The 20,036-nt window shown below is 42.9% G+C and overlaps 1 protein-coding gene across 1 annotated transcript in view; it reads right to left on the bottom strand.

Moving 5' to 3' along the window:
• Positions 1-4,452: 4,452 nt before the first annotated feature.
• CCDC3 (coiled-coil domain containing 3) overlaps positions 4,453-20,036 on the bottom strand; it is a 92,499-nt gene continuing 76,915 nt past the window's right edge. Inside the window, exon 3 of the mRNA XM_090268008.1 lies at positions 4,453-5,031. Within this exon, the coding sequence (XP_090124134.1) occupies positions 4,756-5,031 (276 nt within the window). The 3' untranslated portion in view covers positions 4,453-4,755. The remainder of the gene's footprint in view (positions 5,032-20,036) is intronic.

Here is a 20,036-nt window from a genome sequence, read left to right as displayed (position 1 = left end):
TCATATCAGCATACATTTAAAAAATACTTATCAAAATCGGTGAATTTTGTATAGCCATTTTAATACCGAAAGTGGAAGAAAATAAGCAACATTTTTGGCATATTATACTTTATTTCAAGAAAGGTAAAATAAAAAGGCAACTGATTTGTGCAGTGTATGGAGAAGGTGCTGTGTCAAAAGTGGTTTGCAGAGTTCCATGCTGGAGATTTCTTGCTGGATGATGCTCTGTGGTCAGGTAAACCGGTTGAAGTTGATAGCAATCAAATCAAGACATTAATTGAGAACAATCAACATTATACCACACAGAAGACAGCTGACATACTAAAAATATACAAATCAATAAAGTTATTGGTGAAAATGAAAAATGTATCTTTTATGGAGAAAAACAAAATGGACTTTTTGGCCAACCCAATAGTTAGGCATCTCTGGGAGAACGTGGGAGGTGGAACTTTTTGCCTGCTCCCCCTGCACTGGGCCTCAGTATAAAGTTGCAAATGGTGCTCCTGAGCCTGTTAAGAACTGTTTCTTCATTTGCTGCAGTCCTGTGGGATTCGTGGGAGCAAGCCTCATTAACTATCAGAGCCAGAGAGTTCAGAGGCCTGTCCTTCAGGTGTCAGCTACCAAAGTTGGGGCACCAGACATGTGTACAGCCTTCTTTCTGGGAGAAACCGGTGAGACGTGAAGTGGGCTCGAGGAGGAGGGCAGAGGAGGTGGATGCCAGTTTCCCTGGTCTTTGGGAAGGATGCAGTCAGCCTCCAGATGCATGGTGAATCAGAAGGCAGCAGCTCTTGAACTATGCAAATAGACCCCTTTCAGGGAAAGACTGGGAGATGGGCATTTCTGTCTCACCATGTACACTGAGCCCTGGGGGGATAGCCAGTAAGAACTTTTGTTTGGTATGATCCTATGGGACTCCTGAATGGAAGCCCCATGGGCTACCAGAGAGCCATGTGATCTGGAGGTCCATCTGAGTCACAGATGTGTATACAAGTTCCTTCCAGGGAGACACTGGTACTTGGAGCAGTCTAGAGGGAGAGGGCAGAGAAGGTGTCCACTGATTTCCTGGGTTTAGGGGAAGACCTCAGCAAGCCCTACAAGTGTGCTGAGTTAGACACCTGGCCCGGCCCTCAGACAGCAGCTGTTCTGGTGTGCTACTAGCCCTCATCCAGGGACAGGCAGAAGTGGGTATGTTTTGCCTGCTCTTTGCACACTGCTCCTGTGGTGATAGCTGAAGTGACTGCTTGTGTCCATTAATGACTGCTTCTTGGGTTTGCTCTACTCTTGTGGTCTCATGGATGCAAACCCCACTGGATTTCAGGGCTAGGTGTTTTGGGGCCCATCCTTTGGGTGAAAGTGTTAAAAGTTGTGGTGCTAGGTGTGGGGTCCAAACCCTTCACTTCTTGGGGAGAAACTGAGCTTTGCAGGTACCCTCCTGATTGTATGGCACTATGCGGGGGTTGAGGGGTGGGATACTGGCCGGAGTGTATCTCAGTCTTTCCTACTCATTTCGAGGTGCGTATTTTCTTGTTCCCCCAACAAAGGAGAGGCACTCAGTTTCTAAATGTCTTTCATAGAAAATTGCTCCCTGTGTAGCTGTTCCTTCAGGTGTGTGTATGGGGTGGGGGGGGTGGCGGGTTCAGAAGCCTTCTATGTCACCATCTGTAAAGACCACCTCAGTACTTCCCAAATTATGTTCGTTTGTTTTTTGGTCCAGGGATGAGTAGATCTGAGCATGGCGGTGGGGGGTGGGGGGGATAATGGCAGGAGTCCCCAACAAGCACAAAATTTATGATAGAAGAGGGGAATAATGATGGAGCCGGTTTGGAGAGAAGCAATATGAACTTAAGATAACAGAGAGAGGGTTTGGCCCTGGATGTGGGCAGTAGAGACAGCCTTCCTTTGAGGTGTGAGAGAATTATGAGTGACATGCTAGGAAGCTGAGGAAACACATTTCTGATGGACTGTATTTTCTCAGTAAATTTGGAGGAACAAATATCTACTGATTGTGAAAGAAAAGGAGGTGGCTCAGAAATAAAGAATGAGAAAGAAGCAATTGGAAAAGAGGCTACATTTTAAGCTAAGTATTGATAGGAAAATAATAGAATCCCACCAAATATTTTTATTTCTGACATGCATTAGACCTTATCAGTGTTGAGGTGGCAGTGATTATTATTCCCATTTTATACAGATGAGCAAGTATAAAGAGAGGAATGAAGTTGGAGTTGCACATTGACTAGTCACCTGTACTAGTTGTGTACATTGGGGATCAGGACCGCTATTTCATAACGTTGTTCGGGATCTTAAATGAGATAATGTGTGAAAGAGCCTAATACATGCTGTGTGCTCAATTGTTTTTAAACCATTGTGGAATGTGGACTAAGGCCAAGCCAAAAGTTGATTCAGTCATCGTGATCTGAGTTTGTGCACTCTCTCTCTCCCCAAAGGAAGACAGGGCCTTGCACCACAGGAGCAAGAACCCCTATTAACCTCTGCTTCCAGGCAGGTGCCATAAGTGTAGGACACAGCCTAGTGCTGAAAAATAAAAATAGGAGCTATAGCAATAGAGACAGTGGCCTGAACTGAAGTCACCAAAGGTGTTCACATTCAAACACCATGTGGAGGCCCCAGAAACCTCTTCCCCACACTAGGTGTGGCCCACATCCTACCAGCTTGTGCCTCTGGAGACTGTATTTAAAGATTCTAGATTGTATCTGCCTCTCGTTCATTGTATGACTTTGGCCTCCTTGAACCACAAAGTGGACTAAACAGTGGCCTGCATCTCAGAGATAGTGCCAGGAGAGACTGGCTGACATATGTTGAGTTCTGGTGAGTATATATCATCGGAGTATTCTTGCATAAAAAGAACTTCCTACTAGTACAATAACTAGTGGCAAGGACTATGGTTAAGATGACAACACAGCAGATAACAGGGACCCAGAGAGTTCCCTTTGGCAACCGATCTGAGTGTGCTTTTGATGACATTGATTAATGAAGCTGCTGTCCCTTGTGAGGAGCAGGCCAGGAGAGCACTGCTTTTCTGCAGCTGTGCTGAGAGACGGAAACCCTGAGAGAGACGGGGTCAGGCCAGGCCCCAATAGGGAAAGCAGAGGAGCCTTGAGCTCAGTGCCCTAAGTGCCCCAGATGTTACTCACGCTCCCCCGAGAGGATCCAAGTTGCCTTTCCAGGCCACATCTTGGGATTTCCCTGACACAAAAGAAACACATCGTTTTACTGTTGTGGCTGAACTATTGCTCATATTTATTGAAAAGGGAGACATGATGCAGCTGTAGAGACCCAGCGTCCACAGTCCTCCCAGCACTGACTGTAAATCACCGTCGGCTTGTCATTCCCTTGCTGAAAGCAAAACCGCTCTAAGGAAATGTCCCCAGGAAGAATAACCTGGAAGACGCACTTTCTGTTGCACCCCACTGGGAAGCATAAGCTAATAGAGGCAGAAGCTTGGAAATGAGGTGCCCTTGAGCAAAAAGTTCCAATGGCACTCAGTCCAGGACAGAGTTCTCCCCTGAAGCAGGAGCCTGCCACGGAGACTCAAGCGACACAAGGTCCCACCCTCAGACCAGCTGCCGATGGAATGGAAATCTGACAGTAACTGCTACTTTTAATGGAGAAGACAGAATAACCTGGCCCTGTAGCGTCTCGGGTGGGCAGCAGATCGCCCAGTGAAGGGCCAGAAGCTTCAATCTGCAAAAGCAGGGAAGGGAAAGTTGGTTATCTTCTACCATCAATAAAAGGTAACAGACAGGACACTCAGCTGACTTCTTAATAAGTGGGACTTGCTCAGATGTCAGGTATGGTGAACACTCGACTTTTTTCTGGTAGGGCTGTCTTTAAAGGTTTCTTTCCCAAGGGGATGAAGTGTTTTGATTGGGTACAGGTTGCCATCACAAGACAGACTGATGCACAAGCATTACTCCAGGGCAAGGTCTGTCCACCCAGAGTTCTCCAACTTAGGAAGGTGGTGTGATGAAACATGGTGGGCCCATAAAGGCCATGCCTTCTTGATTACTGTGACCCCTCAATACCATCTTCAACTCGGGGCAGCTGATGTTGGAAATTGGGTGTAATGTGTCTCTTTAATGGCCTGCCGCCAGCTCAGTTCCCTTTCCTGTGCTGACCTCATTAAGTCATCATGCCTCAGCTGTGAGAAAATGCTGGCTGGAGTAGGGACCACTGCACACATTACTTATAGGCATCCTTGGGAGCTTTGCAAGGCCACCGTCCTCCTTCCAAAGGTCTGGAATATGAGACACCGGACGGTTCCATGTGATTCAGATCGCCCCTCCAAACTATTTGTTCTGGAGTGCAGAGCACAAAGCTAAGGCCGCTCTGCCTTCTCTTCTGAAATAAAGGCCAACCTCCTTGAAGTCTTACATCTAGAGAATCTAAACTGTTCTTTCCCCAATTTCTGCACTTTGCAGGCTGCTCCTAAACTGTTCTTTCCCCAATTTCTGCACTTTGCAGGCTGCTCCCAGAAGCTGAGGACAGGCCCCAGACATGCACACAGCTTGTTTGGTCCTATTGCCTCTGGACTTCCAAGCACCATGTCTGGGACCAGGCCAGGTAGGGGCAGGAAGACTTGCCCTTTAAACCAACTAGACACTACCAAATACATCGGAAAAAATACCTTCTACAAGATCTGAAATTGGTGCATGTCCAGCATAACCATGACTTTCCGTTCCCTGGCTAGCGGCAACATGCCGCAGCAGCGCCAGCCGAGGCACTGTGGGGTCCCTGCTATCCTCGCAGGTAGGTGCTGCGTGCAGGCTCCCGCCCCAGGGCATTGATGTGCGGGATGGCTCCCGCTGCAGCCGCCAGCTTCTCGCTGAGCTTCTGGTTGACCAGTTCCAGGTGGCGGCCATTCTTCCGCGCCTGCCGCAGAGACCTCTTGACCTTCTTCACCCGGTCACGGAGCTGCCTGTTCCGCTTCTCCAGGGTGGCCACCTTCTGCTGCAGTTTCTTGACATGGTCCTCCTCCTCAAACAGGGCCTTCTGCACTGACGAACACATGAGCTGGAGACAGAAATGCCATGCAGGGAGAGGCAGGTGAGTTTCGGGAAGTCAGCGCAGGTCGGCATCCCAGACCCTAGTATTACCCACAGCCCTGACACCAGGGCTGTGTTATTGCTCTGTGACTCCTGCCCTGACCTTAGATAGATCCCCTCTTGTGCTTTCTATATTTGGGGTCCTTGGAAAATCTTGTTTTAAACAGATATTCTATACATTTATCACCCATATCAAAAAAGAAAGAGCTTCAACAAATCAAGAAGTAAAAGACCAAAACCCGAGACAGAAAAATGCACAAAGAATATGGATAGTTCACAGGAAAGGTATTATAAATCCCTGTAGGAAAAGTATCTCAGCCTCTCAATAAATCGCTGTTTTTCATAGACTGAATCAGGATGTGGGACAGTAGGTACTCTCATACGCTGTAGGTAAACTATCAAGTGCTGTAAAAAGCAATCTGGCTACATCTATCAAAATGAAAGCTTCATATACCCTTTGATCTAGTAATTCTGGGCTTTTTCTTATAGAAATACTCTCACATGTGCAAACTACCACATGTAAAATATATGATAGTATTACTTATTATAGATATAAGAAGATTGAGAAGTGGCATCGGCATCATGGTGGCCTAAGAGGTCCTTGATTTTTTTTTTTTTTTTTTTTTTTGGTCCACTGTCCAAAAACAAACATTTGGTATCCATCCATGAGCAAAAGTGCATTTGTGGGAGCTTTGGGATTTGGTGACTATATACCAAGGGACCCAGGAGGCGTCTTGCCCCATGCATCACACAGATAGTGGTCCCAGTGTGGAGCCTGCAGTGGTCCATGAACTGGCTCCAGCCACTCTTAGGCAAAGGGCCTCAAAGTAAATGTCCAACAGCTATATGAAAAGATATGCAACATCACTAATCATCAAGGAAATGCAAATCAAAACCACAATGAGGTGTCACCTCACCATTAGAATGGCTGTTATCAAAAAGATAAGAGGCAGATTATGGTACAGGATGGTGACATAGGCAGATTCTGAACTTACCTCCCCCCATGGACACCAAATCTACCTCACCATTAGAATGGCTGTTATCAAAAAGATAAGAGGCAGATTATGGTACAGGATGGTGACATAGGCAGATTCTGAACTCACCTCCCCCCATGGACACCAAATCTACAGCTACACACACAACAGATTCCTATGAAAGAAACCCAGAAACTAGATGAGTGACTCCTACATGTTAGGCAAATGAGAAAAACCCTGTATGGAAAAGGGAAAGAGAGGCTGAGACACAAGCTTGTCATAACCCCTGGTGTGATCCACAGATGGGAGAGAATATACAACTCTCAGCTTCTCCATGAGTGAAGGGTTTGAACCACATGTTGGGGATGCCAGCTTTTAAGAGATGAATCCCCAAAGAAAGCCAGTGGGGCTGTGTCCACAGGCTACAGCAAACTGAGAAATAGTTCTTACAGGCTTCACACATGGATGCCCCCACCCCCGGGCCCAGCACAGAGGCAGTGGACCCCCACCCCCGGGCCCAGCACAGAGGCAGTGGACTGAAAAGCACCCAGTCTTTCTGGGAAGAGGCCTATTTGCTTATCTTAAATCTTCAGCCTGAGAGACTTCTAATCAAGTACACAACTATAGGCCTTCTGCAATATTCTCCAAACCCATAGACTCAGCCTCTGCCTTGTTTCAGGTCATGGGTACTACCCCCCACCCCCCAAAAGGAGCTTGTGCACACACCTGGTGCCCCAGTGGTTCTGGCTGTGCCCAGGGGACACCCCTTGGTTTTGGTGGCCAGCAGGGCTTACTGTTGCAGACCCCATAGGACTGTAAAAGGTAGAGAAACAGTTCCTAACCAGCTACCCGACTCAGGGCATATTGGGGGCAATGTTGCAGGCTACAAATTGAAACCCTCTGATATCTAGCACAGTGAGAACCCCAGGGCCTTTGAGCATATCAATAAGCATACACATTAAGAAGTCCAGGATGCCCTCCTGAACTGTTATGCCAGAAAAATGAAAAAGTACTATGAGGAAAATAACATACCTTTCAAGTTTTTTTTTTTTTTAATTTTAATTGATTTGAGAGAAAGAAAGAGAAACATCTATTCACTGTTTCACTTATTGTGCATTCATTGGTTGCCTCTTGTATGTGCCCTGACTAGGAATCGAACCTGCAACCTTGGCATATTGGGATGATGCGCTAACAAACTGAGCTACCCAGCCAGGGCCAAGATGTTGTGCATTGTTGGTAATGCTCACAGACATCCTTCTTTTTATGATCTTTATCCCAATATCGAAGTGGTATTTCTCCCTTCAAACACAGCACCTCTTTGATCCAAACAATAGAGCAAGGAGTTAGAGCAACTTTTAAAGCCTGCTACCTGAGGAGGAACTTTGCCTAGGCCATTGATGCAACAGGAAGACACTGATGCACTTCTGGAGGGATTACAACCTCTATAACTGATTGAAGACTGCTGCTTGGGCTTGAGGTGATGTGACCAACAAGTGTATGAATGGCATCTGAAAGAAGATATTCAAGAGGTTCATCCGTGACTTCAAAGGATTTGCCAAGGATAAGGAGGCTGCAAAAATCCAGGCTCTGAGGATGACATTGAGAGCCCCTAGAGCCGGTTCCTGAGGAACTGACAAATGAGAAATTGTTGGAGCAGGAATGCATAGCTGAAGAAGAGGCAAGGGGAAGGGAAACTGCACAAGAAGAAAAAGAACCACATCCAAGAAAACTCACAGTGCATGGGAAGGGAAACTGCATGAGAAGAAGCTTTTGCAGACTTCAAAGAAGCTCCTTAAAAAGTTTGAAAACATGGTCCCCCAATACAGAAAGGCTTTCATTAATAGAGAGGAATGTCCACGTTGCATTATGTGTGATCAAAATCTATAATGAAAAAAAGAAACCAAGAAACCACTATGCACCTATTTCTGAAAAGAGTGACTCATCCTCCAGAAGAGTCGCCGGTGGGTCCATCAGCAGGTGCTCCAGAAGGAGGCCCTGTTCTCGAAGGAGATGACAGCTGTGTGTGTGCGTTACTGCCCCTGCAGTCCTTCCGTGGGACAAGATGCCCCTGACCCTGTGTAGGCCTAGGCTAATGTGTGCGTGTGTGTGTTTTAGTTCTTACAAAAAAAGTCTTAATAGGAATAAAGATAGAAAGAAAAGCTTGTATAGCTGTACAATGTCTTTGTGTTTTAAGCTAAGTGTTATTACAAGAGACAAGGGTCAAGTAAAAAAGTTTATAAAAGAAAGTTTATAAAGTAAAGAAGTTAGAGTAAGCTAAGGTTTGTCACTGAAGAAAGAAAAATATCTGTCCTAAATTGAGTGTAGCCTAAGTGGACAGTGTGTATAAAGTCTATGTAGTGGACAGTGATGTCCTGGGCCTTTGCCTTCATTCACTACTCACTCACTGACTCAGCCAGAGCACCTTCCTGTTCTGCACAGGTGTGCCATTTTTACCTTTCCTACTGTACTTTTACTGTCGCTTTTCTGTGTTTAGATATGTTTAGACACACAAATACTTTTGTAACACAGCTGCCTATGGTACGCAATACAATTACATGCTGTACAGGTTTGGAGCTTTAGAAGAAATAGACATATAGCCCAGGGGTGTGGTGCCGGCTGTACCATCTTGGTCTGTGTAAGTGTGCGCTCTCATGTTTGTACAGTGACAAAGTCACCCAATGACACATCTCTCAGAATGTAGCCCTGTCCTTAAGTGATGCCTGACTGTAGTAAGGTGGTGGCTTAATTACATATACAGCTATTCTGGGGGTTAAAAGATAAAAGTAGTAAAAATAGGTATATCTACAATAATTTGTTAATGGTTACACAGGATACGAAGATGTACACTGTGTTTTCAAAAACACAAAACATGTGAGAGGTGGTAAAAGGTAAAGCTTTAGAATGTGTTTGAAAATAAGCTGATATAAATTTAAAATAGACTTATAAATATAAGTTGTTCTACTTAAACCTCAGGTAACCACAAAGCAAAAATCTACAACAGACACACAAAAGGTAAAGGAATCTTACTAATATTGCTGCAGGATATTACCAGATCAGAAAGGAACAGAGAAATTACAAAACAGCCGGAAAACAATTAACAAAAAGGCAAGTAATTACTTTGAATGTAAATGAAGTGAATGTAAAGGAAGTAAATTCTCCAGTCAATAGACAATAAATGGATGAATTAAAAATAAAGACAAAAACAAAGAAGGGCATTAAATAATGTAAAAGGATCGATCCAACAAGAAGATATAACATTTGTATAAATATTCACACATGCAATATAGCACCACCTAAAGATACAGGTATGGGAAAAGTAGGCTTAAAGTTGTAATACAAATAAATAATACAAGAATAAACTCTGTGTTTCAGGTACTTGTAACTATAAACCTGCTTTTGCCCACCCCTGTATAGAGCAGGAACAGGTAGAAATACAATAGTAGGGGCATTTAATACTCAACATTGATCAATGTATAAATCACCCAGACAAAATATCAGTAAGTAAACACTGGCCTTAAGCAACACATTAGACTAGATGGACTTAACATAGATTGAATATTCCATTCAAAAACTAGAGCATACACATTCTTAAGTGCACATGGAACATTCTCCAGGACAGATCATACGGTAGGCCACAAAACAAGTCTTAATCAATTTAAGAAGACCGGACTCAAAGGATCTTTTCTACCCACGATGCTATGAGGTGACTAAACAACATGCTAATGAATAACTAATGGGTCAAAGACCAATGAAAAAAGAAACACAACAAACCTACACTTATGGAATGGAGCTAAAGCAGTTCTGAGAGGGAATTCATAGTGAAACATGCCTACATTAAGAACAAGAAATATCTCATATTAATAACTTGACATGTCAAGGAACTAGAAACAGAAGCACAAACTAAGCCCAAAGTTAGTAGAAGAAAGGCAAAACCAAAGAGCATAACAGAAATAAATGAAAGTGACTTAGAAGACAACAGAAAAGAGCAGTAAAACTAAGAGTCAACTGAGCAGTAAAACTAAGAGCTGACTTTTTGAAAAGATAAACCTTTACCTAGAATTACCAAAAGCAAAAGAGAGAGGACTCAATGAAATCAGAAATGAAAGAGACGTTACAATTGATAGTACAGAAATACAAAGGATCCTAAGAGATTACTATGAACAATTACATGCCAACAAATTAGACAGCCTAGAATAAATGGGTAGATTCCTAAAAATACAACCTACAAAGACTGAATCATGAAGAAATAAAAAACCTGAGCAGATCAATTACTAGTAAGGAGATTAAACAGTAATCAAAAACCTCCCAGGTAACAGAAGTCCATTACCAGATAGCTTCACTGATGAATTCTACCAAACATTTAAAGAAGAATTAATATTAGTCCTCCTTAAACTCCTCCAAAAAAATAACTAGAAGAGGGAACACTTCCAGACCTGTTTCCAGGGGTGTGTGTGAGGGGGTGGCTGTACTCAAAACACCTGGAATTTATTTATTAAAAATTGTGTACTTATTCTACATGTTTAAATTTCAGTCACCTTCCAAGTACTCCTCATTTGATGCAATACACCTATTGAGATGTTTTTTCCACTGTGCTCCTGCCATTTTTTGTTTCACCTCTTCCACATCAGCAAAACATTTCTCCTAGAGGACTATTTTCATCCAAACAAACAAAAAATTCACTTAGAGCAAGATGGGGTGAATAGGGAGGGTGGGGTAAGGAGTCATGCTGTTTTTGGTCAAAAACTGTTGAACACTCAGTGCAGTGTGGGCGGTGTGCTCATAAATCACCCATCATGGAGCAGGCAAATGCATTGAGTCCTCAAAAAAAATTTTACTGAAGCCAAATGCAGCTACTCACAACAATGGCAGCTGGTACACTGATACAGATGGGTTTCTAGAATACTCACCTAGCAGGGGAAGCCTATACTACGAGGACCCACCCTCCAGAAGATAATTCTATAATTCTGGGTTTATTTGCCCTCTACCATACAAGGCCAGCATTACCCTGATACCAAACAAAAATGACACAAGAAAATTATAGGCCAATATCCCTGATGAACACAGATGCAAAAATCCTCAACAAATTATTTGCAAACTGAATTCAGTAATACATAAAAAGAATCACACACCCTGATCAAGTATGGTTTACTCCAAGGATACCACAGTGTTTCAACAGTGTTTCAACATCTGCAAATCAATCAATGTGATACACTTTATAAACAAAATGAAGGATAAAACTCATATGTTCAGCTCAATTGTTATATGTATTTGACAATATTGAACATTCATTTATGATAAAAATTATCAACAAAATAAGTAGAGGGAATGAATATACTTCAACATATTAATAATAAAGGCCATATATAACATGCCCACAGCTAACATCATACTCAATGGTGAGAAGCTGAAAGCTTTTCCTCTAATCAGGAACAAGACAAGGATGCCCACTCTTGCCACTTTTATTCAACATAGTACTGGGGTCCTAGCCAGGGAGCAATTAGGAAAGAAAAAGAAATAAAAGGCATTCATATGCAAGAGGAAGAAATAAAACTATTTACTGATGACATGATATTAGATATAGAAAACCTGAAAGGTTCCATTAAAAAACTGTTAAAATAAACAAGTTCAATAAACTTACAGAATACAAACCAAGGAGCTGAAAGATCATTATACTAAAAACTATAAAATATTGATTAAAGAAATTGAAGACAACAATTACAGGGAAGGCCATTTCATGCTAATGGGTTGGAAAAATTAATGTTTAAATAGCCATAGTACCCAAAGTGATCAACAAATTCAAAGCTATTCCTATCAAAATTCAATGGCAATTTTCACGGAGCTAGAACAAGCAATCCTAAAATTTTATGGAACTACAAAAGACCTTAAATATCCAAAGTTATCTCGACCAAGAACAAAGTTGGAGGCATCATTTGCCCTAATTTCAAACTACATTACAGAGCTACAATAATCAAAACAGTATGGTATTGGCATAAAAACAGACACATAGATCAACAGAACATAGTAGAGAACCCAGAAACAAACCCACACATTTAAGGTCAAATAATTTATGACAAAGGAGCCAAGAATATACACTGGGGAAGGAGAGTCTCTTCAATAAATGGTGGAAAAACTGGACAGCCCCATGCAAAAGAATGAAACTTGACCACTGTCTTATACAATACACAAAATCAACTCAAGACACATTAAAGTCTTGAATGTAAGACCTGAAGTCAAATCCTAAAATAAAACATAGGCAGTAAGTTCCTTGACATCAGTCTTGGTGATAATTTTTTGGATTTGGCAAAAAGAAAAAATCAGCATTTGGACTATACCAAACTAAAAGGCTATGCATCAGTAGGTAGACACACTGCATCTCCCTCCACAACTAAGAGGGAATACAACTACCTCAAAACTGGAGACAACCAGAAGGTCCAGAAAATCAAGTTGCATGGAAGTCCAACAAACAAAGATATAAAGAAATACTCATCCAGACAGGTAGGAGGGGCAGAGCCAAGGTGGAGAGGAAGTGGTATGGTGGCAGCAGCAGTGGCAGGCTGTCAGAAAGCACAGTAACACATTTTAGAAAGTAGAGAGGGACACCTAGAGAGTGCTCCCAGCACTAGACCAGATTGCACAGCTCATGGTTCCAGCGCCAGGGAAAATAATGCCTCATTGCTTCTGACTGTGAAAATCAGTGGGGGGTTGGGGCAGAGGAAGAAACTTCTGGTCTCTCACCAGAGTCCGCATGTTTAGAGGGCCCCCACAGTCCTAGTACCTCTGCAGACCCACCCAGTCTGGGAACCACAGCCAGGACAACAGCTAGAGAGGTGCCAGTCCCATACAGGAACTGGGAAAAGAACGTGGAAATGAGGTGAGTGCTGAGCAAGCGACATTGTTCCCGCTCAGACCCCTCCCCCCACATACAGTGCCACAACGTGGCGAAATGGGTCACCTGTACTGATGAATACCTAAAGTTCCACCCCTTACAACATAACAGGTGTGACAGCTCTACCTAAGCACAGAGGCAAACAAACACAGGAGCTTGTCAAGATGAGGACAGGCTGGTGTGGCTTAGTGGATTGAGCGCCAGTCTGTGAATCAAAAGGTCTCTGGTTCAATTCTAGTCAGGGCACATGCCTGGGTTGCGGGCCACATCCCTGGTTGGGGCCGACCAATGTATCTCTTGTGTATCAATGCTTCTCTCCCTCTCTAAAAAATAAAACAAAATAAATGAAATGAAATCCAGCCAAGATGAAAGCACAGACAAGCTGCATCTCCCTCCACAACTAAGAAGGAATACAACTACCTCAAAACTAGAAACAACCAGAAGTCCCAGAAAATCAAACTGCATGAAAGTCCAACAAAAAAAGATATAAAGAAGAAATACTCATCCAGACAGGTAGGAGGGGTGCAACCAGGGTGGAGAGGATGCAGTGTGGTGCTGGCAGGAGCGGCGCAGCAGCAGGCTGGTGGAAAGCAGTTTAACATTTTAAAAAGTCAGGAGGGACACCTGGGGAGCATTCCCAGCTCCTCATTAGACTGCTCAGCTCACAGTCCCAGCCTCTGGGAAAATCAAACCTCATTGCTTCTGACTGTGCAAACCAGTGGGGGTTGGGGGAGAGACAGAAACTCCCAGTCTCTTAGCAGAGTCCGATTGTTTAAAGGGCCCTCACGGTCCTAAAACGTCCACAGACCCACCCACTCTGAGAGCGATGGCCAGGGCAACAACTAGAGGGGCACCAGTCCCATACAGAGGTGGGAAAGGTGCCTGGAAAAGGAGTGAGTGCTGGGCAAGTGGCATTGTTCCCTCTCAGATCCCTCCCCCACATACAGCGCCACAATGTGGTGAAACAGGTCCCCCTGTACTGATGAATCCCTAAGGCTCCACCCGTTACAACATAACAGGAGCGACAGCTCTACCTAAGACACAGAGGCAAACAAACACAGGAGCCTGTCAAGATGAGGAGACAGAGATGTATGGCCCAAAAGAGGGAACGGATCAAGGTTCCAGTGGGAGAACTAGGTGACGAGGAAATAGTCAACCTAACAGATACATAATTCCAAACACTGGTGATAAAGATGCTCACAGGCTTGACAGATATGCTTGAGTACAGCAAATGCATAAGAGAAGAAGTGAAGGCTATGCTAACTAAAACAAAGGAAAATCCACACAAAACCAATGGTGAAGGGTAGAAAACCAGGATTCGAATCAATGATTTGGAACATAAGGAAGAAAAAACGTCATCCAGTACAGAATGAGGAAATAATAATTTTAAAAAATGCGGAGAGGTTTGGGAACCTCTGGAACAACTTTAAATGTGCCAACATCCGAATCATCAGGGTGCCAGAAGGAGAAGAGGAAGAACAAGAAATTGAAAACTTATGTGAAAAAATAATGGAGGAAAACTTCCCAAATTTGGCGAAGGAAATAGACATACAAATCCAGGAAGCACGGAGAGTCCCAGGTGAGCTGGACCCAGAGGGGACCACACCAAAACACACCATGATTAAAATGCCAAAGGTGAAAGATAAAGAGAGAATTCTAAAAGCAGCAAGAGAGAAGCAGAAAGTTGCCTACAAAGGGGTGCTTATAAGACTATCAGCTGATTTCTCAGAAGACACTTTGCAGGCAAGAAGGGACTGGCAAGAAGTATTCAATATGATGAAAAGCAAGGACCTACAGCCAAGATTACTCTGTCCAGCAAAGCTATCATTTAGACTGGAAGGGCAGATGAAGTACTTCACAGATAAGGTAAAGCTAAAAGAGTTCATCATCACCAAACCATTATTATATGAAATGTCAAAGAGACTTAAGAAAAAGAGGATCAAAACTTTGAACATTAAAATGACAATAAACTCAGAACTATCAACAGAATCTTAAAAATTAAAAAATTAAAAAATAAACCAGAATAGGAACAGAATCATAGGTATAGGGATCATTTGGAGGGTTATCAGCTGTGAGGGGGAAGGGGGAGAAATGAGGAAATGGTGCAGGGATTAAGAAGCATAATTGGTTGGTACAAAATAGACAGGGGGAAGTTAAGAATTATATAGGAAAGGGTGAAGCCAAAGAACTTACATGCATGACCCATGAACATGAACTAAGGGGGGTGGGATTGCTGCAGGGATGAGGGGTACTGGGAGGAGGGGAGCAAAGGGAAAAGAAATTGGGACAATTATAACAACAATCAATAAAATTTACTAAAAATATTTAAAAATTAAAAGCTATACAGCAAAAGAAACCATCAACAAAGTGACAAGAGAATGTATAGAATGGGAAGATATTTTTGTAAATCACATATCTGATAAGATTAATATTTAAAACCTATAAGGAACTCTTACAACTCAATAGCAAAAATTAATAATCATCCAATTAAATAATGAACTGTAATAGAAGAACAATAAAAATAAATAAGAAAATCATAAGGAAGAGGAAAAAATAATAATAAAAAAGAAAGAAAAATGGCCCTGGTCAGTATGGTTCAGTTGGTTAGGCATTGTCTTACCAAATGAAGGGTCAATGGTTTGATTCCTGGTCAGGGCAGATGCTTGGGTTGCAGCCTGGACCCTGGTTGGGGGCATGTGCAAGGGGCAACCCATAGGTGTTTCTTTCTCACATTGATGTTTCTCTCCCTCTCTTTCTCCCTCCCTTCTCCTGCCTCTAAAATAAATAAAATCTTTTTAAAAAATGAAAAATGGGCATAGGACCTGAATAGACAGTTCTACAAAGGTATACCACCTCGCATCTTTTAGAATGGCTATTATCAAAAAAAAAAGAGAGAGAGAGAGAGAAGTTTTAGTAAAGATGTGGAGAAAAGGGAACCCTTGTGCATTATTAGTGGGAATGTAAATTGGTCCAGACACTACGCAAAACAATGTGGAAGTTTCTCAAAAAGTTAAAAATAGAAATAGCATATGATCCAGCAATCTCTGTTTTGGTTACGTATCCAAAAGAAATGAAAAAGGACCAGAAAGACATCTGCATTCTCACGTTCATTGCATTAGTCACAATAACCAAGATGTGGAAACAACCTTAGTGTCTGTCAACAAGTGAATGGATAAATGTGTGTGTATATACACAGAAAGTAATACAATATTCCCTCACTTATCGCGGGTATTACATTCCAGACCCCTCTGCAAAGTAGGAACCTTACATCTATTCTACACTCTTAAACCTATGTAACTTTAACAACATATGTATACAGTACCGCAAAATCTTGAGATATAGCGAAAAATCCATGATAAATAATTAAATATAATATTTTTTTAAATCCCGCAATACAGTGAGGCCATGATAAGTGAACCGCGATATAGTGAGGGACTACTGTATTATTCAGCCAGGAAAAAGAAAATCCTGTAGTTTGAGTTTGCAACAACATAAATGAACCTTGAGGGCATTATGCTAAGAGAAATAAATCAGAGAAAGACAAGTACTGTGTTGTATCATTTATATATAGAATCTCAAAAAAGCTAAACTCACAGAAACAGTAGAATAATGGTTACCGGGGAGTGTTTGTGGGGAGGGAAATAAGGACATGTTGGTCAAAGTTACAAACTTTGAGTTATAAGATGAAAAGTTCTGGGGATCTAATAATGTACAGCATGGTGATTAAGTTAACAATACTGTATTATGATTAAGTTAACAATACTGTATTACGTACTTCAATATTTCTGAGAGTAAATCATAAAAGTTCTCACCACAAATAATAAATGGTAAATATGTGACAGGATAGAGGTGTTAGCTAATGCTAAAGTGGTAATCACTTTGTAATATATAAACATATCAAATCAACACATTGTACACCTTAAATTTACATAAGGTTATATGTCAATTATATCTCAATTAAGCTAGGGAAAAAATGAAAGCAATCTAAAAATGCTCATCAAGAGAGGTCTGGTTCAAAAATTATAGTAAATCCATACATTAAAATATCTGCCTTCTTTAAAAGTACAAGGCAGTTTCATATGAATGGCACTGTAGCAATATCTAAGTTAGGCTGTTTATATAAAATCAAGATTCAGAATGGTGTGGATTGTGAGACACAAGAATGTAAAATGTAGATTCTATATGCATATACTACCTTTGGAAAAATGTATTAAAAAGCTGGAAAGGATGTCTGTGTCCAGAGAGCAGAGGGGATAGGGGTGAGAAGATTTATTTTTACCGTATACCCTTTTGTAATTTCTGAATTTTGTACTGTATTTTCAAGATATATATTCTCACCTGTCATCTCCCTTCTCTGACCCATTCTACACACTACTATCAAGAATAAGGTTTCTCAAGTAAGGCTTGAGCTGCAAGTTACTTCTGCTTAGAACTATTCATCGATCTCCAACTTATACCCTGCAATACAGTGCAATGGTGAGTTCCCTGCGTTGGTTTTCCAGTCCTTAAGCACATGATAGTGGGATCTCTGCTGCACCTGCCAGACCCCCTTACGGACTAAAGGAGTTGTTCCCCCAGATTCTTGGAGCGTTGACAGCCCTCAGCTGAGTCTCTCTCCAGAAACTGCCCCTGACTCAAGAGAGCTGCCTCACTCCCGTCACTCCTCCTACCCCGGGGTGCCCACATCCAGTGTCTGGTCTGCTAACACAGGGTATAAAAGCCAGAGCCCTCCCAGCCTCCAAGCACACCTGGGGTAGAGCACCTCCCTCTGCCTAATTAATTCTGCTCTTCCCTACCTCCCTCTGCCTAATTCTGCTCTTCCCTCTCCTACCATGCCCTTCTTCGGGTGTTGATCCCAGGAGCACCCCATGAAAAAAACAAAACCTCCTGCATACTGTTCAGCTCCGCCTGCTTCCCAGAGAGCCCAGCCAGCAGCACTCAGTGCCCTCACTGTGCGATGGGAGAATCCTGGTACCATCTCATAGGGGTGTTTCAAGGATTTAATGAGTTACTGATAAGTACTCAGAACCATACACTGTGTTGGTGTTTGAATGTGTCTCTCCAAAATTCATATGCTTAAGTCCTAATGTCCATTGTGATAGTGTTCAGAGGTGGGGCCTTCAGGAGGTGATTGGGTCTTGAAGGCAGAACCCTCATGAGTGAAATTAATGTCCCCATGAAAGAGACCTCACCACGCTCCCTTGCCCCTCCGCCACACAAAGACAAGAAGTCTGAGACCCAGAAGAAAGCCCGTACCCCACCATGCTGGCACCCGGATCTTGGACTTTGAGCATCTAGCTGTGAGAAAAAATAAATTCTGTTTATAAGACACCCAGCTTGTGGAATTTCGTTATGGCTGCCCTAATGGACTAAGGCAGTATATGTTCGCCAGATGTTAGTCATTATGGAACTTTTTAAAAGCCTTAGCCTTTGGGATTAGACCTGGCCTACATCTCCAGTCTTATTTCTCATCCCTTTGTTCACCCACTTTACTCCCAAAGCAACCTATCTCCTGACTGTCCCCAATACTGCCTGTTCTTTCCCATCCTGGGTCTCCACCACACTCCTCCTCCCTCACCTGTGTCCGGCAATGCTATCACCATTCTGTGGGTCCCCTCCATGCCACTTCCCACAGGATCTTCAGTCGTACATCACGTTTCCTGCTCCCGTGTGTCATTAGTGCCCCGCAGCTGTTCATACAGTGCACACCGAGCACCACGCGGCACTGGGCGTGCGCTCGCTGCCCTGCTGAGTTGCGGACTCCTGAAGGCCGGGTCCGCCTCGCTCTTTGTGGCCTTGTCACCCTGGCCACTGTAGGCATACAATACAAAATCTAAATCAAGTGAAGTGTTCAAAAAATACCTGTCCTTTAACGAAGAGCTTTGGCCGCCTGGGGTTGCCACTGTTCTAGGGGAGACCACACGTGCAACACTGCCCTCTTCTGGCCAAAAAGTCCCCTCAAAAAGAAGAGGTGGGCAGGGGAGACTGGAGAACTCAGTACAGTTGACCCCTGAACAACCCAGGAGTTAGGGGCACCAAACCCCATGCAGTTGAAAACCTGCATATAATTTGAGTCCCCCAAAACTTAGTTGCTCTTGGTATCCTCAAGTCCCCGATATAAAATGGCAAAGAACAATGCACACAGTGGGCCCTCCACCTCTGCAGTTTCCCAACACAGATCCAAATGGTACAGGTTTTTTTTTTAATCTGCATATAAGTGGACTCATGCACTTTAAAGTCCCATTGTTCAAGCATGAACTGTGTTTATCTATATAAATAGATAAATGTCCAAGTAGCAGGCCAAGCACTTTTTATCCACTCTCTCATTAAGTCACTGTCTTTCTAAGAGTTACAGTAGATTCTTCTATCAAAAACAGGATCAAAGTCCAAGCAAGGTCTATTAAAACAAGAGGACTGGGTTTTTTCATGGCTGTTAGTTCAAAGTTTGAAACAACAGAATCCAGTATGCTAGAACATAATGTCAGAGAGAAGGTTAAGTCATGTTTTAGAATGCCCTCCAAAGGCTGTATTTTAAATAATACATAAAAGCCAACAGTGTGATGCGACAAGATCTGTACTACTTCTGAGACTTCAACACTCTTCGTAAGCATCCCTTAGACCAAGGGGTCAGCTGGTCCCTAGCCTGGAGAAGCTACAGCAAGAGGAAGACCACCTTAAGGATGGCCTCAAGAAACCAGGATGGAAGAAAAGGACACCTGGAAGTGTGTGTATGGGGGGGCGGGTACTGAGGGGTGGCAGGGCTGTAGTTATTAATGAGGATGGGTGGGATGATTGGAGATCTTAGTGACTTTGTCATTCTCGAGCTCCACAGCCTCTCTTTGATAGGCATAAGGTTTGAATAGCAGCAGAAAGACAGAGAAGGACTCATAATAACTTGTCCAATGTCACCAACAGTACAGCTATGACTCAGGGACCCTTAACCAGGCACAAGGTCTTTACCTCTGCAGAAAAGTGGGCTATGTCACCAAGCAGGGAGACCCTATGACCCAGGAATAGAGGCTAACCCCGTAATATGATGAAGCCACTGCCAAGAGTATCTCAAGGAGGCCCCCTGAATCCTGGCCACTACCTCAAAAGCAAATTCCTTTTCAT

This window comes from Furipterus horrens, unplaced genomic scaffold (assembly GCF_987537825.1).
Source record: "Furipterus horrens unplaced genomic scaffold, mFurHor1.1.pri manual_scaffold_2, whole genome shotgun sequence".
Lineage (NCBI taxonomy): Eukaryota > Metazoa > Chordata > Mammalia > Chiroptera > Furipteridae > Furipterus > Furipterus horrens.
Note: the sequence above shows the minus strand (reverse complement) of the source record. Positions and strands in the feature narration are given on the sequence as shown.